Source organism: Onychostoma macrolepis, chromosome 06 (assembly GCF_012432095.1).
Source record: "Onychostoma macrolepis isolate SWU-2019 chromosome 06, ASM1243209v1, whole genome shotgun sequence".
Taxonomy (NCBI): Eukaryota; Metazoa; Chordata; class Actinopteri; order Cypriniformes; family Cyprinidae; genus Onychostoma; species Onychostoma macrolepis.
This window is the reverse complement of record NC_081160.1, coordinates 19644530-19669846: the sequence shown is the minus strand read 5'-3', so window position 1 is coordinate 19669846 and position 25317 is coordinate 19644530. Positions and strand designations below refer to the sequence as shown.

The 25317-nt window shown below is 35.8% G+C and overlaps 2 protein-coding genes across 7 annotated transcripts in view; one reads left to right on the top strand and one right to left on the bottom strand.

The window, feature by feature from the left end:
• Positions 1 to 3967: 3967 nt before the first annotated feature.
• On the bottom strand, positions 3968 to 11558 carry cyldl (cylindromatosis (turban tumor syndrome), like). Of its 6 annotated transcripts, none has more exons than XM_058778512.1 (16): positions 11434 to 11558; positions 11302 to 11348; positions 10454 to 11042; positions 10035 to 10319; positions 9107 to 9188; positions 8736 to 8911; positions 8472 to 8625; positions 8121 to 8262; positions 7871 to 7975; positions 7620 to 7711; positions 7318 to 7384; positions 6765 to 6906; positions 6455 to 6563; positions 6208 to 6326; positions 5721 to 5946; positions 3968 to 4868 (listed from the first exon to the last, which is right to left on the bottom strand). In XM_058778512.1, the coding sequence occupies exons 3-16, from the start codon at positions 10886 to 10888 to the stop codon at positions 4684 to 4686; spliced, it is 2319 nt and encodes a 772-aa protein (XP_058634495.1). In that variant the 5' UTR covers positions 10889 to 11042; positions 11302 to 11348; positions 11434 to 11558; the 3' UTR covers positions 3968 to 4683. The 6 variants fall into 6 exon arrangements, with proteins under 6 accessions (XP_058634495.1, XP_058634496.1, XP_058634499.1 ...); XM_058778513.1 differs by having other exon boundaries at positions 11302 to 11325; positions 11434 to 11555; XM_058778516.1 differs by having other exon boundaries at positions 10454 to 10698; positions 10827 to 11042; positions 11302 to 11512.
• A 4-nt stretch (positions 11559 to 11562) lies between these two features.
• zc3h3 (zinc finger CCCH-type containing 3) overlaps positions 11563 to 25317 on the top strand; it is an 81655-nt gene continuing 67900 nt past the window's right edge. Inside the window, exons 1-3 of the mRNA XM_058778511.1 lie at positions 11563 to 11686; positions 12754 to 14197; positions 14953 to 15149. Coding sequence (XP_058634494.1) covers positions 11641 to 11686; positions 12754 to 14197; positions 14953 to 15149 — 1687 coding nt within the window. The 5' untranslated portion in view covers positions 11563 to 11640. The remainder of the gene's footprint in view (positions 11687 to 12753; positions 14198 to 14952; positions 15150 to 25317) is intronic.

Here is a 25317-nt window from a genome sequence, read left to right as displayed (position 1 = left end):
TTAAAACAATCTTCACATAAACTATACATTGTATGCATAAGCTATATTGATTATTCAAGCTACAAAAGTTAATCCAAGCAGAGCAGTCAAGTGATTTTCTTTTTCTTTAGTTCTTTGATTCACATCAATCACAGACTGCAGCAGGTTTCACTTTAAAAGCAGCGCTGTTTCTTTAATAAAACCTGATGCACATGACGCGGATGTGACACACATCCAATTTTCTCCCAACTCTTTACAGTCATTTAGGATTTTATAACTGATTTAAGACTCACCAAAACCATGTATTTTTACATCATTGTGTGTGGTTTTGTCCATTGAAGCGCTGGTGCGCTTGTCTGAAGCGGCTCAGCTTATGAGTACAGCCAAACGTGCAGATTTTCAAACTATACTTCCTGCTTTGATAATCTTCGTCCAGTGTCGGCGCTATTTCTTGCCAGAAGTTATGACCGATAACACTGTCTTTAAACTTGTTTAAACTAACGTTAGAATTGTGGATCTCATAACTCCCTCACATAAACACTTGTCAAAACTGCCATGTTGCGGTCTCTGGCAGATTGTTTATTTTTGGCTGGCCCGAGCCAGAGTTGCCACCTTGTGGACAAACTAATTAGTGCAAGAACAATTCAAGGCGAATGTGCAACCTGCTTACTCTTCTTCGGGCCGGATGAAGATGATTGGCGGGCCGCCAATTGAATAGCCCTGTCTTACGGGTTTGAAACAACATGAGGGTGAGTAATTAATGACATAATTTTCATTTTTGGGTGGTGCAAAAACTTTGAACAAAAAAAAGTATCTGAAAATATGCAGTGCTTTTTAGCAATACATATTATTGAAATGTAACAATAAACATAACATTTTCCACGACCTAAAATAGACAAATGCAAGAGAGAAGGCAGATTTAAAAAATAAAAAAAAAATGTAAAAAATAAATCTCACAACACTTTGAAAACATATTTATTATTATTATATTGATTACACAACCTAAGTGCAGTTCTTACTGAACCTATTGCATCTGATTAGAGTTTTAATATAAATCACAGCTAGCGAAACATTCATATTGCTGGAAAAATGAAAGATTCTTAATTTCTTTCTTTCAGTCTGTTACGTATTCCCTAAAAACAGATTTAGAATATTTCCTCTACTGCGACTGATCGGGACAAAAAGACAGAATCTAAGGACTTGACCAAGAATGACAATCGAAACAAGTAATCATGCACAACACACCTGCTCATATCTCCTCCTACACACGCAATTATTCCAAAGCTGTTGACATAGCACAAAGGCAAGATCCTGTTTCTGTGTCTAGCCCTCTCAATTACACCAACACAGCAGCCATGGTCTGAAACAACACTCTGCACATCAGACTTTGCACATAGCAGGTGTGCAGTGAAGAAAGTGTTATCCTCATTAATGATTGCTTTCTCCATATAACCTGTTACACAACCTCTGAAAAGATCTCCTTGATTCTGAACTTATTATTCCATAGAACAGAGACCATTACAGTGTCTCGGTGAATAATAAGTGAGTTGTTGTGTTCAACATGTTGAAGATTTAATGGGGATTTCATCCTACTTTTTGTTCTGAGACGTTAAAGTAGGTTATTAACAGAATCACAGATTTCGTATAGCCAGATGTTTGAATTATGGCACAAAGTAGGTCTCATTGCAACCCATTCTGGCCAAGAACTACCTGCTTTTTTTTTTAAAGGAATAGTTCTCCCCAAAAATTACATCCAAGATGTAGATAACTGTGTTTCTTAATTGAAACTGATTTGGAGAAATGTAGACTATATTACTTGCTCACAAATGGATCATCCAGTGAATGGGTGCCGTCAGAATGTGATTCCAAACAGCTGATAAAGCACAACTCCAGTCGATCATTTAACATCTTGTGACGTGAAAAGCTGTGAATATGTAATAAACAAATTCATCATCAAGACACTTTAACTTCAAACTGTTAAAATATAAGTCCTCTATTCATAATATTGCTTTCTCCAATGAAAAATGTCATCTGAATCAGGAGAGAAATATGCATCAAGCACTGTTTACAAGCAAAAACAGTCCAAAACAGTTCTAAACAAATATTTTTCACACAAACATGCATCTTTTCACCTCACAAAACGTTAAATTGTGTGGATTACTTGTGGATTATTGTAATGCCTTAATCAACTCTCATTCTGATGGCACCCATTCGCTGATGATTCATTTGTGAAGTACTGCTAATTTTCTTAAAATCTGTTGCAATGAAGTAGCAAACTCATCTTGGATGGCCTGATTGAACCGGTCACTGCAGGACTTCTTCAGTTTTGAGGGCCTTGGGCCCTCAAACCATGGATCTCTTATCTAAACAGAATTATCCCTAGTAAATCTACCTTGTTGTCTAGTATGGGTTGTGTGATAAAATCAGATATGTCCATATCAGATTTTACTCCTAAATTGTTTAGCGTTCCAGCAGTCATGTATATACTGATATTGATATGTGAGTGATCTTCTTAAGGGCTTAGTGCAACCCTTGTGGCATTCCTGTTAACTACTTTTCCCTAAACCATATTCAGTAACCTTTAATTCATTTTTAACTCTGGAAATGTTTAGCACCAGTGATCTCCATTATGAATTAAAAAGACCAATTGTGTGTAAAAGTATACTTCTGATTCAATTAAGGCAAAGTATGTCACAACACATGCATTTAATGTAATGAACTGATGACACAAATCAGAAAATGTTCATATCCTGGCACTATTCTTAACAGGTAATCCTATTTATCTGATTGATCATATTTGTCAGGTGAAATGAGTTGACATTGACTCCTCCCACACAGTGCTGAGCTCTGTCTACATAATGAGATCATCACACAGGCAACGCTTTATTGATTTAGAGTCAGGCATTAGTACATTTCCTGTGCCTGTAAAGCAGTGATCACAGATCTGCTCTTTTCTGTGTTTTTGACAGTGCTTTGTGAATTCAACATGTGTTGGCTGTGTATTCACACATTCTCTTTGTTCTAAATCAAGTCAAGAGGACTCACAATGACAGCATGGATATGAAAGAAAAAAGGGAAGAGCTTTCATCGAAAGAGACAATAAGAAAGGGAAAGGAAGGAAGTGCATACATGGCATTATGTTTTTATTTTTATTTTTTGGAGGGCAGAACGTTTAAGATATAATATATATATATATATCAAATCTGTAGGTAAGATAAGAAATTATTTTAGTATGTTTTACAAGAAAATACTTAAAAACATGACATTTAATTCAGTGTGTTTCTTGCAGTTTCTATGTAATAATTAATTAAATATACGAGCAATTTCCAAGTGAAAATTGTTTCTCTGCCAATTTTTCAATACAGTACAATTTATTTTATTTTATTATTATTTGTTTTGCACATTCACAACCAATTTTGTTTCTATAACCATATTTTTTATTTATCATATAGAACAATTATTTTATTTTAAAAACAATAATCTAATATCACAGCTAAATGTAATCTTAAGCAATTCAGCAAATGAAAATTTCCATACTGTACATTATAACATAGTGATAGCTAAATTAACTTTTTATTCAATGTGATTTAAAGCAGCAGAAAGTATCAAGTCAGGAAGTCATTTGTCTCTATATGGGAAGAAAATAAATATTATAACTTAGTGTAAATATTTACAGTGAAGCCCGTTGCTTAAGGCATCTAAAGTATCTAAATCCAAATGTATTAGCTGTATCACAGCACAGATTATCCCAAATCCCCTTTTTATTATCCAGTCTTAAGGAAAGATTTCAGTAGAAGTGCTGTTGTGAGCCCTTTCCAGCTCTTGCAGTCTAAACAACTACTGTTCCATCTCTTAAAGTTTACGATGATGTAACGAAAAACACAAACATGCAAAGTCTCATCCAGGTTAGGGGAGGAATGCAACGAGCTGAGATCTAAGGCTCTCACACAAGCACACGCACACAACCACAGAAAAAGGACATAGAAGATGTAATTCCTGTCATATTTATTTTTTTGGTTGACCTTTTTCATTGGAATTAAATCAAATACACTAAAACAAACAAATTCAAGAATCAAAATATTTTGACACACAGTATTGCTCACAATGTTATACAGTAGCCAGAAAGCTTCATACAGAACCTTAAGAACAAAACAATTAAAAATTACAACTGAAATTCCGCAAGTCATCAACTTCATGCTTTATAGAAACTAAATCTTAATCTTGTCAGTATTAAATGTAAGCAAAAATGTCTTGACTCCCTTTTCTATTAACATGAATTAGGCAGCAAGCTACAGTAGGTCAGCAATATGCATTTGAAAATTTTTTTTGGTAAGATTAGAAAATGATTATATATATATATACATATATATTTCCTGTACACATACTTTGAAAATGTGTGTACTTTTATTCAAGTATAAATCACTTAAAGGATATCAGCTGCATCATCTTCGTCCAGCATGTTTAAAAGAGTGTACCGCTCCCACCCAGGCAATGCAATATGGGAATTCCATACAGAAAGTAAATAATTCCAAAAGAAAGTGTAAATATTTGACTGATAAATGCTCAAATATGGAGCAGAAGCATATAGTTTCACAATTCCCCTTAAAAAGAACATATCCTTATTAGAATCCATTACTAAGCATACTTATTCATAGATAATCAGATCGCACATTCTCATTTATTGACATGTACGTATTGGTTTAATCATCTATACAGAGACATGGTCTTGCTCTGATAAAGGTACATGTAACCATCGCAGAAGAGTCGCTTCGCCACACCTTCCATCTCTCGAGGCACTTGATTAGCCAGCTGAGCCAGAGGCATATGTAGGTACTGGCCAACCTCAGGACATGCACGTACTTCTGGGATATTATAGCCATCACTTTCACCTAACAAACAGGAAAGTGTATGACCTACGTGTTCAAACCCATTATTAAAGGGATAGTTCACCCAAAAAGGAAAATTCTGTGTTTAATTACTCACCCTCATGTCGTTCCAAACCAGTAAGACATTCGTTCATCTTCGGAACACAAATTAAGATATTTTTGATGCATTCCGAGAGCTCTCTGACCCTCCCATAGACAGCAAGGATCCTTACACGATCAAAGCTCGGAAACGTAGCAAGGACATCAGTAAAATAATTCATGTGACATCAGGGGTTCAACCGTAATTTTCCGAAGCTACGAAAATACTTTTTGTGTGCAAAGAAAACAAAAATAACAACTTTATTCGACAATTCATCTCCTCCGCATCACCCTATAGCGCCATTTTGGAGAGTATCACATATGTAAACGTATGTATGCGTATACGTTGTTTACATTCAGATTAAAGCGTAAACAACGCAAACAGTGTATCCACGTATGGTGCCACTGACACAAAACAGCATTCGTCGTTGCATAATTGTTGAATAAAGTCATTATGTTTGTTTTCTTTGCGCACAATAAGTATTTTCGTGGCTTCGTAAAATTACGGTTGAACCCTTGATGTCACATGAATTATTTTACTGATGTCCTTGCTACGTTTCTGAGCCTTGATCGTGTAAGGATCCTTGCTGTCTATGGGTGGGTCAGAGAGCTCTCGGAATGCATCAAAAATATCTTAATTTGTGTTCCGAAGATGAATGAATGTCTTACAGGTTTGGAACGACATGAGGCTGAGTAATTAATGACAGAATTTTCATTTTTGGGTGAAGAATCCCTTTAAACTCAAACCAAGCACACATTCCACACACATTTACTTACCAACACGGTCAGCCATGCTATCAAAGAAGATCCAGTCAGTATCTTGAGGTCCATATTTGACGAAAGAGACATAGTGGCTGGTCTCTATACACAGCACAGCAAACAGCTCGAGTTTCTCCCGTGGAGGAGTGCGGCGATCAGACCCTGAACTCTGTGAGTAAGAGAAGCCCTGAGGAAGATGCAGGGTGCTGGGTTTGTGGCATCGACGCTGCTGGTGAGAGTGCACCTACACAAACAAATCAGTTCCAAGGTTGTTTAACATATTATGTTGCATTAAAATGTAGGAAATATATAAATAAGTTAATGATTTATGATATATACACAGTACATGATTTACTTTACTGTATATAATCCCTTTTAATAATTAGTCTAATCATTTAATAATACGCAAGCCTATGAAAATACCCATAAGAAAGGACTGAATTTATGCATTATAAATTTATACAGAATATTCTGATAAATGCAGAATGCATATTTAACACCCTACCTGAGAGGAACATTTCACACAGAAATATTTGAATCCTGTTTGACTAAACACTGTGTCTCTGAAGCACTCAGCACACTCCTGATTTGCTAGCTGACCACACAACACACACTGCTGAGGACCTAATGAGCAAGTGAATATATAACACAGCTCAGGTGACTTAATAGAACACATAGAAAGAGGGAAGCACATTACTATGAAAAACACAAGTATCTATACAATATTTGTATAGATGTTTAGGACAAGTTACCATCCGCGAGAAGACCTGTGATGTCCAGTTCTGTAGAAGGAATGATTTTTGGAAACATCTTGAAACTCTTCCCTGAACGCGGCATAGTAAGAATCAGACAGGCAGGCACCTGGAGGCATAGAGGAAAAAATACTCTGAGTACCAGCTAGATAATTCAGTGACTTATACATCAATATTGTGGAGCCATTTCATGATATTAAGAAAAACACATACAGAATGTATATTCATTTGGGTTACACCAGAAATATTTAAGCAGAGAGAAACAGTACCATCTGCAGGTCAATCATGGAATGTCCAACCAAAATGATACCTCTGCTAGTTTGAGACTGTTGCTGTAAAATGAATGTTCCAGTAGCTGCTGAACCGTCGGCAGGACTAAATGGTGGTTATAATCCATAAAGATTTGGTAGTAGTAACACTTTTGCAATTTTTGAATGCTTCCTGATTGGCTGCTAAAGGCAGATAAAGTGATAAACATGTATTAATGCATAAACTCCAAAAAACCTCTATAAATCTGAAGACATTCTATTAAAATGCCAAGACATATTCAGCAGAAAGAAACAGATACTTTTTCTAAAAACTATAACAGAATCATTTTCATGATGTTCACTTTGGTTCCAGTTTCTTGAATGTCAATCTTCCATCTTTGCAAAGAGATAATGCTAAAATATTCAGACAGTGTTTCCAACTTGTAGTTTATATGTGTATGTGTTAAATGGTATAGTAGTTAGGATCAATTATTTGGTTCTTCCTCAAATTACTAGGAATAAACAATGAAATCATGAAGAACTAGAATAGCTAAATTATGATCCTTATGATCCCTGTCCCTACTGACAAATAAAAATAATGAAAAGTTTCCCTACCAGAGTGTGAGTGGTGGATCCAGAATGAGAATCTCCTGCATGATGAGAGAGAGGAACTCCTCAGGATCTGCGCACATCAGGAAAAACACTATGCTTAGTGCAATTCTATAAAACTGCCAAGAGATCTTTTATAGATAATGAGATATAAATAATTTGTGGAAACAGCTGTGCAATATTTTGGATCTGTATTTTGATGACTTGCAGAGAAATGTAAAGTTGGACATTTTTCATAAATATTCTGTTTGAAACTTGACATCATTAACAAAACCGAATATGGCTATGACATCAAGAAGATAGTGTACCCTTCTCATCTGTGGTGTAAGTGGGGCAGTGTTCCCGTTTCTGTAATTGTTTTCGAAGATTCATCACACTGCGCTCTGATACAAAACCTTGTCTGTAAATTAGGAGAGAAAAATAGGTTATTCAAGCTGTCCTATATGTATATATTTACTATGAGTGTTATTGAAATTTCTGTTTAGCATGACTTTCAAATTTAAATTTTACATGGTAAAAATTCTATCAATACAAAGCCAAATGCAGGCCACAAGCTCACTTGCGGAGAGGGTTAACAATGTTCTGTAGCAGAATGCTTTGAATGGTTTCATGTTCTGTAGACTTAAAAAGCAGAGAATCCAGAACTGATGAACAGGAAAACACACTGGATGATAAAAAAGAAAAAGATATATATATATATATATATCATGCCATATTATTGAACTGTTGAGAAATTAGATATTTAAATTGTTCATTTTTTAAATTGATTTCAGTTCTGCATGTAAACCATGTCTAAGATGAGTTCTAACCTGAACAGGGCAGAGTCCATATAACAGGAGTTGCAGTGACCCTGAATGCCTTTCATCTTACCAATCAATCGGTTTGACACATCTTCTGTTCTAATAGGTGGCACATTCTCCTGTTCCTTAGATACAATTGCCTCCTCATTATCTGTCACAGAGAAGAAGAATGAGGCACACAAGGAATGTTGCACAAGTTCCACTTCAGTATGTGGCAACATGATATTTGTGGGTGTAATCTACCTGTCCACGATAAAATTCCACTTTCTGCTAATAAACACCTGACACTCCCACTTTAAATACAGTACACTGTAATTTAACAAAAACTGCAGGCAAGGACTTTATATCATTAGGTCTTACCAGAGTGTCCATTGAACAGCTTCTTCTTTCCACCAGAAAAGCGATCATCAGGCCGACAAGATGACAGTTTCACAAATAAACCACAATGAGGAGGACAGTTAAAGTACCGTTTTCCTTTATATATTCCATCAGTCACACCGGCACTGCTGTCCTCCTAAGAAACAAAATACATATATTGCAGTCTTTAAAAATAGTTAACAAATGGTGAAATTAGTTTTAATTTCATTTCAGAACTACAGGAATTTTTTAAAGACGAGAACATACCAGTTCCAGTCCAGCAATCATCTCAGGTTTATCAGGTAAATATCCAGTCCAGCGGACAATTCCATAAACTAGAGTTTTTCCCAGAAACTGCACTAGGGAGCCAGCAGTAATTTCATCAGAATCAGTAACACCCCCCATCTCTGGGCCCTGGGAAGTGTCCATTTTTTCAGTTTCATCTGGTCATAAGAAAAACAAAACAAAAAACGAAAAGTATATTATAAAAGTATATAATAAAACTTCATTACATTGAAAGGATAGAACTTATTGCTTGCATGACTGTCTATGGCCAAATACTTATACTAAGGTTGTACTGTGTGCTCTTCTATTCTATAAGTGCACATAAAACCTGCGGCTACACATGCATATGTTACCTTTATTTAATAGCTCCTCTTTAATTACATAATCCAGTGGGAGCATTATCTCTCCTCCTTGCTTCCCCTCATCATCCTTATCCTGAGAAGAGGAACATTTTAGAAAATAATTCTTACTTAATATAACATTGTACAATATCTTTGTGTTATAGGTGAACACACTATTACACAATAATCGGTATACTGTTTAGTTTTTCTTGTATATACATCTATGTAATATGTTTTTAGAAGATCTGTAATTTTCTTTTAATTTACATTTAGCTGATGAGTAATATTAGTGCTATTTTTATGCTGCTGTTATATAACAATTTCCCTTGTCTAAGGAGGTGTTCACACAACACAGTATTTAACTAAAAACGTTTCATGCGTTTTGGCCATTCATTTACACAAAAGCAGCGATTTGGGTTATAAACAGGTTTCAAAGTGATTTTTTTGCAAACGAAATCGTTATCGTCTCTGTATAAATTACAAAAACGCAAATTTGTGAAAACGGTGACGTTGCATGCATATTACATGCATATTACAGCATATTGTTTCTTTACAAAGTGACATTACCAACTACTGGCCTGGAATGGATAAATACAGCGTTTAAGTCGTTTTTATGGATCTCTGTTTCTATCATTCTACAAATCCAGTTTTGTTTTTATCTTTAGATCTAAGGAAAGTGTTGAGACAATGTTACCAAAAATAGTTCTCCAAAACATTACAATTTCTGTCATTATTTATTCACTCCTATGTCATTGCAAATCTGTATGCTGTTATTTATTTATTGTTCTTTCTGTGGAACACAAAAGGTGAAATCCTTAAAAATTTCCCCTTCTTTGTTCAACTAAACAAAGAAAGTTATATAGACTTAGAACCACAGTGAGTAAATTATTTTTTGGGTGAAATAATCATTTTTTGTCACTCTTAAGAAATCAGTACTCACCGTAGATATGAGAACCATTTTGCCATTTGGACGGTCCTTTATATCCATAACCATGCCATGATGAGCATTTTTGTCACCAAAAAAGGTGACTCTGTCTCCAGCTTTGAGAGGCTCAGTAGACGTCAAGGACAGAGACGACTGAGTTGGTAGCGGCGGTGCTGAAGGTTTATGATCCACTGGTTTGATTCTTTTAAAAGAGGCAAAAATACCTGAGTTTTGGGGACATTTGAAGTAGGATTTGTACCTGTAGGTACCATTATTTTGGCCTTTTCCTGTATCTTCACCCTAAGAGCAGCAGAGAATACAGGAGCTATTATATGACCACATTAACCTTAGTGGATTGTTTGCATTGCTCTACCTCAATTCTCCCTTTAACAATACTACAGACACATTCTTGCTCGCACAAACAGGTTACTCACCTGCAGTTCCACCCCGAAGAAGACTCCTGTTATAGGATCAGAACTATAAGATGTAATACTGCCAATGTATCGAATCACACCTTTGAGCCATTGCATATCATACTCCACAGAAACCCAACTGCCTTCAGACAGATTTGAAGCCTTCTCTATAGCCTCAGGATCGTTCAGTGCCAACAGTCGCTCTTCATTGGATTCAATGGCCAGCAGAAATTCTGCTGATCTGCGTGACAATGGCTGCAGAAGAACTTTATCAAGGAATACATCTAATGAATTGCCCATACCAACTACAGGTAAAATGTGTGTGTCGTTTCTTTTTTGCCTTTCATTAAATCGTTGTTTATCTATGAAGCATATTTCACCAGCCTTTATATACCCATTTGGTGGAGGTGGATTTGCAGTTATGATGAAGTATATCTTGTCGTCAGCTGAAGCCATTTCTTGAAAATGCCGCTTAGAAAACTGAAGTACGTCAGGCTTTCAGGTTGACACCAGTGTTTCCAGTGTGGGCATGGGCCTATAGCATTGTAGTTACGTTACTTGCTCACTTCCTCTGAGTAATGCATATTCCTCTTCCTCGTCATTTAAATACCTAAAAACGTAAACAATTTAAAACAGCTACGCTGGTAGATAGGAAGAGCTGTGTAGACAGCCTTTGTAAAACAGTCAACAGTTAGTGATAGTAACCTTTGTTTGTTATTAGTTTATTGATATATTGACCTGGAATACTATATGGCTAATACAACGAAGTTTTTAAATAAGTTAACTAACGTTACCACTCTCAAGCGACTTCATAAAATGAATAATTCCCAAATAAATTGAGCAAACATCTAATTATGCTCATTACTTACCGATGTCAGTAGTACTTTCGATTTCTGTATCCCAAAACGAAACGAAACTGTTACGTTAGAATGTAAAACTGTCAGCCTTCTTACAAATAGACACTTAAAAGGTTGTTAGAATAAAGATAATGATGTGATTACCAGAAGTTTATAATGTTGCTCTAAATGAAACTACTCTCCAGACATAACTACTGTCGGTCTGTAAAGTTTCGAACAACCAGGCGTAGTTCTGCTAAAAACCAAAACTTTAGAATCATCTGTTGAGAGGCGTGTTGTGATTGGATGTTGCCTGTAAACGTAATCACAGGCGTCGTCGCGGTTTTATGACATCTGTGTTTTGGTGTGAAGATGGCTGAACGTGAAGCGCTAAAAAGAGAAATAGAGGAATTACAAAGTAAGTGTGACTGCTTTATTTATATGGCGATATTCTGGTTTAATTCAACAGTGGTTTTAAGCCCTTTTCAAGACACTACGTTCGTTATTAGCCACATTTACCTTGTGAATATATACATATATTCAGTATTCAGTAACACCGTGGCTACCCTAACCGTTATTCACTAATTTTAAGATGTTTATATGTTTGTAATAGCTGACTTACCGCAGTTTGTTCGTTTTCATTTTCCCTCGTTGTTGGTACTTTCCTGGTTGCTGTAGAGCAGGTTCAGGGATAAACAAGTAGCTGGGCGAAAATGACAACCAACCAACCAACCAAAGTGAAATAAATGCCCCACATTATTATGGATGTGCATTTTGAATGCCTCTGTTCGTTTATCTGTTATTTAAATTTGGTATGTTTGATAATATTCTATTCTAGATCCTTTCTTAGTAGCTATTGAATAGCTAATATGATCTGATTTTGAAATTCAAATCCATTCAGGGTTAAACAAAAATGATTTCCAAAATCTCCAAACTTTGAAACCAATTAGATCAAAATCTTGTGACAATCATAAGGTAAAGACGTGTAAGGAGATTGGGACCAGAAAAAATTAATACAATGCATTCTAGAACAGCGTTGATTATTTTAAGATATTCATATAATTTATAGTATTTATTTATGATTACAGATACCTTGCATTTGATTTTATAGTTAATAACTATATTCTATTTATTCAGATTTATATTTGTTTCAGTTATTTAAAGTTTAAAAGATTTTTAAAATAATTTAAAAATTCACTTTATTTAATTTTCTGACATTGCTGTAGAGGGATTCTGTCTAGTGTTTAACATTAATCAGACTGTGTCTTTTCCCAAGGGGCATCTCAGCTTATTATTATTATTATTTTTAAATAATATATATATATTTTTCTGTCTTCTGGAATCGAGTGTAGTGAAAAGAGATGGCCACACTTCTGTTACAGACCTTGCATTTGCGGAAGTCTATTTCACTCATTTTTAAATAATCAGGTCAGTTCAGATTATTAATCTCACCTTAACCTTACACGCTGCTTCTTTACTTTGCAGACCTCATTAATGACTATAAAAGTACTCATGGTGACATTCCCTCAAGTTCTACGGAGTGGGGTAGTGCCAGACATGGCTTCAGGAGGGGCCGGGGCCAGAGTCGGGGTCATGCCTCACACTACACACAGTCATATTCATCACTGCCACAACCGTATGTGCCTCATTCTTCTGGCAGCTGGAGGAAAACTTACTCACTTAACAACAAGACCAACAGGACAGTTGGGAGCCATGTGTCTCATCCAGCTGTGGACCACCTGAACCAGCCTCACCATCACATCACAACATCTGGAGCCGCTGCTACTGGGAATAGTGCAGGACCTTTTGTAAACAACAGTGTTTTATTTAAAAAGTTGAAAGCTGAACAAACCACGGATAAATCTACATCTTCACTTAATGTCCAGAGTGAGACTTCAAAGGAGAGGAAAAGTGAAGCAAGTGAAAAAAGGACTGTGCTTATACCTTCAACAGGAAAAAACGATCATGGCTGCTCATCTACCAGTACTGACTCCGCTTCAACATCTGACCCTGAAATGAAGATAAAACCCACTTTGAAATCATCCTCAGCTGTGAACAATCCCTCTATCCCTTCACCTGTCAAACCTTCAGCTCCAGTTCAAGTCAAACCACACCTTTCTACTGCTGACTTATCCAATAGGACTGCTGTAATGCCAACAGACAGTAGAGATTGTACTGTGGCTTCATCTGCCTCTGAACTTCAGTCTCAGGCTTCCTTGAGTCCCACAAAGCTTCAGCTTAAGCTAGACTCAACTCAGACACGTGTAGCTTCGCCATGTCATAAAAAATCTCGGTTTACTTGGGTGAAAAACCAAGAGATGGTAAACATAAAAAGCACACCTAGGCTAGTGACCTCTGGATCCTCACCTGGGACAGCCACTGCCAAACGAGTCTCCAGCTCCAATAAGAAGGTGTCTCGCAAGCCTAATCTTTCCCTCGGAGCTCCTAAGACCTCAAAGTATACTTGGGTGTCTTCCTCTTGCTCCTCGTCAACAGCTGGGAAAGCAAACACTTTAACGAAAACGCCACGCAAGCCCCTTTCACCCAAATCTCTTAAAGCCCCTGTAAGAACATCTCAAGGTGGACTGGAGGTACCAATGAAAGAAAAGAGATGTGCCACAACCTTAACAACTTTATCAAAAAAGTCTAAAGCTACAGGTGCCTCCACATCTCATGCTGACCATGCCAGCCGCTATCGCTGGAAAGCAGCTGGAAAAAGTGTAACAGCAAATGCATCTAGCTCAATTTCTAGGACTACTCATAAGGGCACGGTCTATAAATGGACAGCTAACAAGAATGGTCAAAAGGGGGAAAAGCGATCTGTTCTGTCCTCAGACCCCACCTACATGAACCCTACTTCCACCCCGCTGTCAGCTGGTGCTTTCAAGCTCAGGAGTCGAACCAAGATCATCAGAAGATCTGCTAGCAGGTGAGAGGTCTGCTTTGTTAAGATTGTGATGTATGTATGCAAGGGGATGTGAGAAGTCAGAATTAATTTTAGGGATGCACCGATATTAAAATTCTGGCCGGACCAATCATGCTATGGCCAAAATATGATAAATTGATATAAAATTTTGTATACTATTTTGTATAAAATAAAAGAAAATAAAACACTAAAAAAGTTAAATCAGTTAGACATCACAACACTGTAATTAACAATGTTATTTATCATTGTTATCTAATTTGTATATTTTTTACTCTTGCGGGAGTAGTTATCTATCCTGTTAAAAAGGACTGATAACAAATAACAGTACTTGCCTGACATGTTGAAATGCATGATGTTTTGTTAGTGGAATTATTAAACCCAAGCAAGTTTCAAAAATGTGTATTTGTGACAACTATCAAATAATGTGACAATGTTGACAGACAATTCCAAAATATCTAAAGCATAGAAATGTCCTAGAACATGTTTTATCACAAACTTTAGAAACCCAGTGTATTATATGACCTCTTTAAAGTGTAGAATGATTGCTAGTTGCAAGTGTCACAGCTGGTGGCAATATTGTTCTTTAACTCTCCTCTAGATGGCAGCACATAGTTCCTTACATTTTCCTTTGCAATTCCATCAAAGCAAGCAAACATTTACTTTTTATTGACTTCTGTAACATGCTAAAATTTCTAAAAACATTTTTTACAGAAATTCTTACAGCATTTCATGTATGTTTTATGTATGCCTATATACAGTCCCTCCTTAGAGAGAAGATGCAGCCCCATTGTGCAGACTGTAAGGAGCCGGTATTCCTTGCAGAGACGGACACACGCACAGGTGAAGACTCCAACCAATGCCAGGCGAGCACAGTCAAAAGTGCTGGTTTCGTTTGGCAGACACAAGCTCCGCCGTCTCTCTCTCACCTCCACCTCACTTGGGACCTCAAGATCAGGTCAGTTACTATGACTGCACATTCACAAAATGCTTTGCAACTCTCAAAACACAATGCAACTCTACCTCTGCCTTTTTAAATTAACTGATTGTTTTTACCCCCTCTGTGACTAACTGGTCTAATTAGTAATCAACACAAAACGGTCTCTGGAAAATTAATTATCGCTGCTTTTGTTTGTATTCCTCGGAGAGAGGTTGAGGTGGGCTTTATGTTCCCATGGAAACACAAAGCTGCAGCAGAGATGAACAGTACACTGGGTACCTTCATGAAAATGTCTTACTGTAGATGAAAGCATGGAAATCTTCCTGTCAGTCTCAGAGACTTGGCTGTACTGACTAGATCAGTGGTACATGGAGTGCCCTCATGTCGCAGCCCGACCCTGGAATTTTATGCATTTTTTTTTTTTTTTTCTGATATGTAATTTTAAATAAATTAATATAACATTTTGAGGCCCACATTTTTTTAATTGATATTGATAAGTGTGCACATAGCAATAATTTCTTTACCCTTTATTGTTACATCTTAATTATTCTTATTTCTTACACAATTTAAGGCTGGAATATACAACAGAAATTTTGCCCAGATATTTGGCTTGTTTTGCAGTCTGGATTTGTTAAAAAATTAATAAATTTTATTAAAAAATAAAAAATGGCAATTGCGACTATTTATCTCATCATTCAGATTTTTTTTTTTCTCGTAATTGCAAGTTTACTTCTCGCAGTTGTTTTCATATCATGCAATTGTGACATTTTCTCAGAAATGCAAGTTTTATAGCAATTGCAAGTTTTCCTCCTCAGAATTGGACTTCATGACACACAATTATGAGTTTATATCTTACAATTCTGAGCTATAAACTCGTAATTTTGACTTTTTCTCAGAATTGTGTGATATAAACTCACCATTGCTAGGGATAAAGTAAGAATTGCGAGATGTAAACTTGCAATTGCGAGAAAAAAGTCAGAGTTAGATAAAAAGTCGCAATTACCTTTTTAAAAACAATGTTTAATTCAGCGGCGGAAACGGGCTTCCATAGATTCCATGGATACTTCTAGACTCTATTGGATGTTGTAATCTGATCCGAAATGGCACTGTGCCATTCGATTTGAGAGCCATTCGATTATTAGCCATCACTAAGCCTGCATGGAATATTATGTGATAATATTGCTGCAAAATTCACAGCTTCTCTGCTTCTGATAGCTTATGCCTTTTAATAGACTTTAGTACTGTTTAACACATTTTACCTTATTTACTTCCTACAAAGGTATTTCTTCATCTGACATTTCCTAATTATGAAAGATCATGAGTTAAAGTCTGGTGGCTGTGACTGTACACCTCCAATAGAGGGCAGCATGTTCCCAGCAGCCTGATTGGTTTAAGAAGGAGTAGGTTTGGGTGTGATGGCCCGTATCCACTGGGGATAGGAGGAGTTAATTAATTGCCCAATCGGGCCGTGATGGTGTACATGTGCCGATAGCGGGTAATTTGCAGCAGTGGCGCGCCGAATACGGCTACACTATCAAACCCTGCCAGCGCTCTCGCTCAGTAGATAAAAAGGAGCTAATGCGTAATTATCCCTTTGCAAATTGGATTGTTTTAACGAACTGGAGAATATAAGCCCAAGCTGATGGAAAGCAATCACTGTTTTTACAGCCAGCTCCACCCCCTCCACCCCATCCACAATCTCACTGTAATCGCTTGCGCTCTGTTTCTGCACACATTAGAGTAGCAGTATTACCATAAAACTGCCTGCCTTTTGCATACCTGTAAATTGCCTGTGTCTCTTCCTACCAAGGTCTTGCAATAGGAAGTTTTGTGTTGTTCCAGCCAGGTGATGCTTCTTTGGGTTGGATGTGAAGAGAGAGGGGGCAAGCGGGAAAGACAAGGCGGGTGATGGAGGGGTTAGCCAGAGGGACTCTGTGCAGGAGATAAGAGTGGCTAATAAAGAGCAAATTGAATTACTAATGAGGAGAAAGAGGGCAGCCGCGTTAAAAACCACTAACTGCCTCTTCTCACTGCCATGGCCACCGCCGCGTGACATCTCTTAATTCCTTCTCTGATGAGTGCCCACCACATGTCTCTCTCTCCCTCCCTCTCTATCTGTTTACCGAGGCTGGTTGGTTATCTGTTGGGGGATTTAAAGGGGCATAAACCTAAGTGAGCAGTTAGGAACGTAATGAATTGCGGGCAGGGGAGAAGCGCCTCGATAATCCCATAAAATAGATAAATGACAGAACACAATAGTGAGGCGATGAGAGGGAGGGAGAAAAGGAGAAGAGAGGAAATGAAGCCGCCTGAAGCGTCTCAATGAATTTTGGCTTAGGACGCTTGAGTTCATAGACAAATAAAGGCAACTTAGGGTGGACTGATTTGTCTTCACTCTGTACAGAACAGCTTCATATATTTGTGGATGCATTTACACCCGTATGAGGTCTTCCCATGGTTTGCATTCAGTTTTTTTTTCTTTCATCTTTTCACAATCATGACCAGTAGTTGCACAATCTTCATTCTTTTCTTCACTTTCTTTTATTTATTTATTTTTATTTTTTTGCATAGTAGTAATAACTTACAAGGACATGAAAGAAAAAGAAAAAATGCAGGATACAGACTGAGGAGTTCATAAGTAATATCAAGCAACATTCAGATTATATCAGATTATATCATTCAGATTATATCAGATTATATTATATTGTTTAACATATTTAAACAATCCGAACTTGATTGCAAGCTTGCTAAAGATTTTGTGCATATGTTGTGGAAGTGATGTAGATTCACTGACCAATATGGGTTTTGAGAATTATTATTATGTTTTTTAATAATAATCTATAACATTAAACATGTACATGAAGCTTCTACTTTAAGTAAGCCTTTACTTCAGGGGTGGCGAATGTCGGTCCTGGAGAGCCGCAGCCCTGCAGAGTTTTGCTTCAATCATAATCAAACACACCTGAACAAGCTAATCAAGGTCTGAACAGTTACTAGGAAGCTACAGGTAGGTGAGTTTTTAATAGGGTTGGAGCTGAACTCTGCAAGGCTGCGGCTCTCCAGGACCGGAGTTCGCCATCCCTGCTTTACTTGTTGACTAGCCAGTTACTCGTGTGCACTACAGTTCAAAAGTTCAGGGGCTGTAAGATGATCGATCGATCATTCATTCATTCATTCACTCACAGAAATTGATACTTTTATTCAGCAAGGGTGTGTCAAATTGATCAAAAGTGAAAGTAAATGCATTTATAATGTTACAAAATAATTATATTTCAAATAAATCTTTTTTTTATATATATATATTTTTTTTACTTTCGAATTCATCAAAGAATCATGTGAAAAAAGCGTCATGGTTTCCACAAAATATTAGAAGTGCAACCATTTCCAACATTAATAAGTTATGACTGCTAAAAATTAAGCATTGCCATCATAGAAATAAATTTTAAAATATATAAAATTTGATTTTACAATTTTTGATCAAACAAATGCACCCTGGTGAACATTAGAGACTGCTTTCAAAAATATAAACTAAACTAAAATATAATTTATATATTATAAGCTTTGCATTCAGAGTGGACAGACTGAAAAACTCTAGAATCTAGAATTTTGGTGTTTGTGTATTTATTTATTTATTTTTATTTTTTGCATAGTAGTAATAACTTACAAGGACATGAAAGAAAAAGAAAAATGCAGGATACAGACTGAGGAGTTCATAAGTAATATCAAGCAACATTCAGATTATATCAGATTATATCATTCAGATTATATCATATTATATTATATTGTTTAACATATTTAAACAATCCGAACTTGATTGCAAGCTTGCTAAAGATTTTGTGCATATGTTGTGGAAGTGATGTAGATTCACTGACCAATATGGGTTTTGAGAATTATTATTATGTTTTTTAATAATAATCTATAACATTAAACATGTACATGAAGCTTCTACTTTAAGTAAGCCTTTACTTCAGGGGTGGCGAATGTCGGTCCTGAGAGCCGCAGCCCTGCAGAGTTTTGCTTCAATCATAATCAAACACACCTGAACAAGCTAATCAAGGTCTGAACAGTTACTAGGAAGCTACAGGTAGGTGAGTTTTTAATAGGGTTGGAGCTGAACTCTGCAAGGCTGCGGCTCTCCAGGACCGGAGTTCGCCATCCCTGCTTTACTTGTTGACTAGCCAGTTACTCGTGTGCACTACAGTTCAAAAGTTCAGGGGCTGTAAGATGATCGATCGATCATTCATTCATTCACTCACAGAAATTGATACTTTTATTCAGCAAGGGTGTGTCAAATTGATCAAAAGTGAAAGTAAATGCATTTATAATGTTACAAAATAATTATATTTCAAATAAATCTTTTTTATATATATATATTTTTTTTTACTGAATTCATCAAAGAATCATGTGAAAAAAGCGTCATGGTTTCCACAAAATATTAGAAGTGCAACCATTTCCAACATTAATAAGTTATGACTGCTAAAAATTAAGCATTGCCATCATAGAAATAAATTTTAAAATACATTAAAATATATAAAATTTGATTTTACAATTTTTGATCAAACAAATGCACCCTGGTGAACATTAGAGACTGCTTTCAAAAATATAAACTAAACTAAAATATAATTTATATATTATAAGCTTTGCATTCAGAGTGGACAGACTGAAAAACTCTAGAATCTAGAATTTTGGTGTTTGTGTATTTATTTATTTACTTGTTTACTTTTTTTGCAATTCAAAATTTGCTCAATTTAAAAAAAATAAAAAAAATGTAAAGGTTCCTTTTCTGGTGGACATTATTATAAAGGAATAAGTAGAATCTTTATGTGGGTTATTTAACCGCCTGTGGCTTCAGATCTCCCCCTCATGCATGTTTGTGTAGGCAGCCTCTATCCCATGTGTTTAAGTGATTAACTTGAGGGAGAGTTGCTGTGGCTTTATTTGGTATGATGTATGCACACCTCCACCCTACCCTGTTCCATTCCACACACACAAATACACACTGTTCAGGTCAAAGTTTTAACATCTCCTCTGCAAACGATTGGTATTTTAATGTGTAAATCAGAGGGCACCATGTATCTTTTTCAGCTCGCGCGCATACACATGCTGACCTGCTCAGGCAATGATATGGAAGGTTTACGATTAAGCTGGAGTCAGACACATCACTCTTCTCATAAATGCATACTCGCATAGTCATGTTACCGCAATTCCACAAACACGCCCATATACACACCTTAGCCCTGACTATATCCATAGGGGTCCTATTACTGTACAATATTTGCACCTTTTTATTTGCCCATAAATCACTTGTCCGGTCTTTCACAGCTCTGATCTTGCTGTCATTTTCCACTCGATCTGATGGTGCTGTCCCTCACCAGCTCACGTAAAGTTTACACACATGCAGATGATGGCCACACACTCAAGTGTCAACAGCAGCTAAATATAGGCTTGCAACGTTAATCTTTGAGTTTTTTTTTTGTTTTTTGTATTTTTGTATGAAAGAGCTTTTATGATCTGATCATTTACTTCATTAACCCACATTACAATTTGGAGGAAGTGTGCAGAGGTATTTTAATGCATTCATAGATGCAGCCTAATTGACAGGGTTCCTGCATAGTGTTTATTGCTCCCTATACAACAAGCAAGTGATATCTATAGAAGTTCAGGCCATTTGACAGAATTTGTTCAGTGGTATCAATTAAGTTTAGCATGTATAATGTTCGTTGTGAAGTGCAGTGTAAGGAAGGTAATGTTTTATGAAGGGTTTGTATACGGTCTTCTTGTATCATCTATTTTTTCCCCGATTTTTTGTTTTATCTTCATGCATTCTGTGACTTTTCTGTCACTTTATATAGGCACAAAGTATCTTTTCCATAGATTAACACAATGCCTCTCCCCTCAGGGCACAACCACACACTTGGTCAATGTAAATAAATGTACACATATCGTGGCAACCAGGAATTAAATTGGGATTTTGGGGGAACCCTAACATCTGGCATGACATGACCAAAAAATTGGCATACACGTATCAAACACACAATTTTGAATGGTAATTTTTTTTTTTTTTTTTTATGTTTCTGAAAGGAATTATTTTATGCTCTCCAAAACGGCATTTATTTGATTTAAAAATACAGTAAAAAAGTCATATTATGAAATATTCTAACATTTTTAAAATAACTGTTTCCTATTTGAATATATTTTAAAATATAATTTATTTCTGTGTTGGCAAAGCTGAATTTTCAGCAGCTATTACTCCAGTCATCAGTGTCACGTGATCCTTCAGAAATCATTTCTGGATTATTTTGTTTTTGATGGAAAAATAAAGTAAAAGAACAGCATTTATTTCAAATATAAATCGTTCGTAACATTGTAAATGTCTCTTACTGTCACTTTTTCAGTTTAATTTATTGCATCCTTGTAATGTAAACCCATAAAAATATATAAAATGTGTGTGTGTGTATATATATATATATATATATATATATATATATATATATATATATATATATATATATATATATATATATATATTAGTGCTGTCAAATGATTAATCGCGAGTAATCGCTTCCAAAATAAAAGTTTTGTTTACATAATATATGTGACCCTGGACCACAAAACCAGTCTTAAGTCGCTGGGGTATATTTGTAGCAATAGCCAAAAATACATTGTATGGGTCAAAATTATAGATTTTTCTTTTATGCCAAAAATCATTAGGACATTAAGTAAAGATCATGTTCCATGAAGATATTTTGTAAATTTCCTACTGTAAATATATCAAAGCTTAATTTTTTGATTAGTAATATGCATTGCTAAGAATTTTATTTGGACAAATTTAAAGGCGATTTTCTCAATATTTAGATTTTTTTGCACACACAGATTCCAGATATTCAAATAGTTGTATCTCGGCCAAATATTGTCCTATCCTAACAAACCATACATCAATGGAAATGTTAGATGATGCATACATCTCAATTTAAAAAAATCGACCCTTATGACTGGTTTTGTGGTCCAGGGTCACATACAGTATCTCACAAAAGTGAGTACACCCCTTACATTTCAGCAACAATTTTAGTATATCTTCTCAAGGGGCAATACTACACAAATGAAACTTGGATATATTTTAGAGTAATCAATGTGCAGCTTGTATAGAAGTACAAATTTACTGTCTCATTTCTATAGTATTGTCCCTTGAGAAGATATACTAAAATGGTTGCCGAAATGTGAGGGGTGTACTGTGTATATTTATTCTGTATATATAAATGCATACACATGCATGTATATATTTCAGAAAAATATGTTGTTTATATATTAAAAAGATTTATATATAATGTAAATTATATTAATATAAATATACTGTATACATGTAAATATTTTCAAAATATACTGTGTGTGTGTATTTATATATACAAAACTTTTTGCGTGACAACGCAGCACGGCGCGCAGCACAGCACGCAGCACAGCAGATTCTCTGACCGACACAGGCATAAAAAAAATATACATTTTATAAAAGTTGTATACATATTAGTTTTTATATATTATATATCAAAAAACTTGAAAATATAAAATGTATGTTCATTTGCAACAGTTATGCTAACAACAATAAAAAGACATATGACATTAAAACAGCGACATCTACTGATGCACACCATGCTGCGTTGTCACGGGAACATCCCATCTGAAGATTATGAGGAAATTAGATCGCCAAGTGCATTTCAAACGACTAAATAATGGCTCGCACATGCCCTGTTCACTCCGAAATCCCCACTTCAAGGGGATGGGGATGGGGATGATCACTTCCATTTGGAATTTGCCCCGTGAACTGTACGGTTCGGTACGTGTACCGTGCCACCCCTAATGTATATGTATGCATACAAAGCTAGATGTTGCTGGAGTGTACAGGAATTGTAATGGACTGCCAAACAAACTGCCAAGAATTTTTTAGGCATTAGTGCTGGAATGCTGTTTTGTATTATCCCGACCAAATTAAACCCCCCTACTGGCAACCATACAAGCATTGTAAATTGTAGAGGTGACAGCCAGTGCGTCAGTCTCCTCCTGCCTTTAAGCATTCGCTCCTAATGTGGTTTGATTGTTTATTTTAGTTTGTTTTTTGCATCACTCGCTAGTTCACACTTCCTTTAGTTTCTGCCACTTTTTTTCACACCACTGCTGTTCCCTCATCTGCTGGATCTCATTCCCGGCTCGCCCCCCCACCTCCCGTTCTTACATATGCCTCTGCCATATTGAGTAAGCATCCCAGCTCCAGTCTGGTAATAAATACCCTGTTTATGACAAATGTGTGTCGGCCGGCCCTGGTTTATTTGATCCGCATGCCCTCCTGATCCTAGGTTAGTGTTGCGTGAATTTTTGTGGTGTTTTATTGTTAGTTATGGATATGCGATTGTATTGCATTTGCATGAATACAACACAAGTTTGTATGTAATGGGAGAAAGCTAATAGGGAGAACAAGCACAATAATAACATAAATGGTGGATTAATCTGAACGCAAAAGAAATAGGAGATATTTACGAGGGCCAACATAGTGTCTTTACTTCTCTCAACTGTCACCCGAGATATATTTGCTCTGAATACCACAATGCCACAGTGGTTTCCTCAACTGCGTCAGTCACGCTTGTACTCGCACACCGTCGACCCTCAGTCTCTGGGACGAACATTCTGCTCATTCCACATTACTTTCTCAGGCCCTGCATGTCAAGCAGATGGGCCAACTTGCACTTTAATGGGGTGTAATCTCTCCCCTCCACCAGTGTCCACTGGATAAACATCCAACTTCTCCAATTCGTGTTCTGTCCCGGCACGCACACACCAACCTGTTCATAATGTGTCCAGCAGGCCTGTCTTTGGGAGGACCACCCACCACCTGTTAACAGCTATTGTGTGTGTGTGTGTGTGTGTGTGTGTGGATGTTCAGTATATCTCAACTTGTCTGTCCTTCAGCTGTCTGTTGTCAGTTTCTCTCTGTCTGGTTGTCGTTGTTATAACTGCCAATAACTTTCACCTATGTTTTCTCTAGCTCCATTTATTTTACTTTACCTCAAAAGATTTTACAAGCGTTTGCAAGAACTAATGTAGAAAAAAATAAAATAAAATAAGTGACACATAACTTGCATTTAGTGCGATGTAAAAAAACAAATAAAAGTGCTGTACTGGCTCTCAGGACACATAAGTTGTATTTAGACAAGCTTATTTTTTATATTTATTTATTTTTTGATAAATAATTTATTTATTTAAAATGATTCTTTTTTAAAAAAAATTTTTTGCTTGCTGTTTATATTTAAGGTGTAACTGACTGTGTTTACATTTAATGACAAATGTAGGCTGTCAGCCTTTAATACAAGTGCCACCATACACTGCTTTTTTGAAAGTTTGGGGTCAATAAGACATTCTTCTATTCAGCAAGGACAACATTAAATTGGTCAAAAGTAAAGACATTCATAATGTTAATAATGCTGTTAAAATAATGTTGTTCTTTTGAAATTTCTATTCATCAAAAAAAAAAAAAAAAACCTGAAAAAAATATATAACTATTTTCACAGAAATATTCAAAATTGATTTTAATAAAGTTTCTTGAACACTCAATCAGCATATTATATCTGAAGGATCTTGTGGCTGCTTCAACACATGAATAAATTGCAATATTGTAATATAATATTTCACAACATTACTCTTTTTGACTGCATTTTTGTTGAAATTAATGGAAGCTTGGTGAGCATAAGAGACTTATTTCAAAACATTTTACAAAAATCTTACTGACCCCATACATTTGAATGAAAGTGTGTAGATACCATTTATTTATTTTATTGATTGATTGTAATTTATTATTTAATTTAATCTTTACATTTTTGTAAAAAAACAAACAAACAAACAAACAAACAAAAAACATGCTGATTGGCATCTCATAGATTCAGAAAGAAAGAAAGGACAAATGAAAACGAACAAACAAGAACGAAAAAACGGAACGAAAGAAGGAAACAAAGAAAAAAGAAAGAAAAAGAGAGTCAGAGAAAGAAAGAATACAGTGGATATTAATAAATAATTATAAATATTTAAAACAAAGAAAAAAATATAATAAATATTAATAATTATATAATTTGTATTAATTATATAATAATATTATTAGTATAAAAATATATAAAAAATACATTTGACTGGTTTAGTATATTCAGCA

Excerpts from the sequence above, each read along its gene's own strand:
- cyldl (XM_058778512.1), bottom strand. The coding sequence starts at position 10,888 with ATGGCTTCAGCTGACGACAAGATATACTTCATCATAACTGCAAATCCA. Across the intron at positions 5,947-6,207 it reads GTGTGAAATGTTCCTCTCAG|GTGCACTCTCACCAGCAGCG; the intron begins GTAGGGTGTTAA and ends TTGTTTGTGTAG. Across the intron at positions 4,869-5,720 it reads TAGCATGGCTGACCGTGTTG|GTGAAAGTGATGGCTATAAT; the intron begins GTAAGTAAATGT and ends CCTGTTTGTTAG.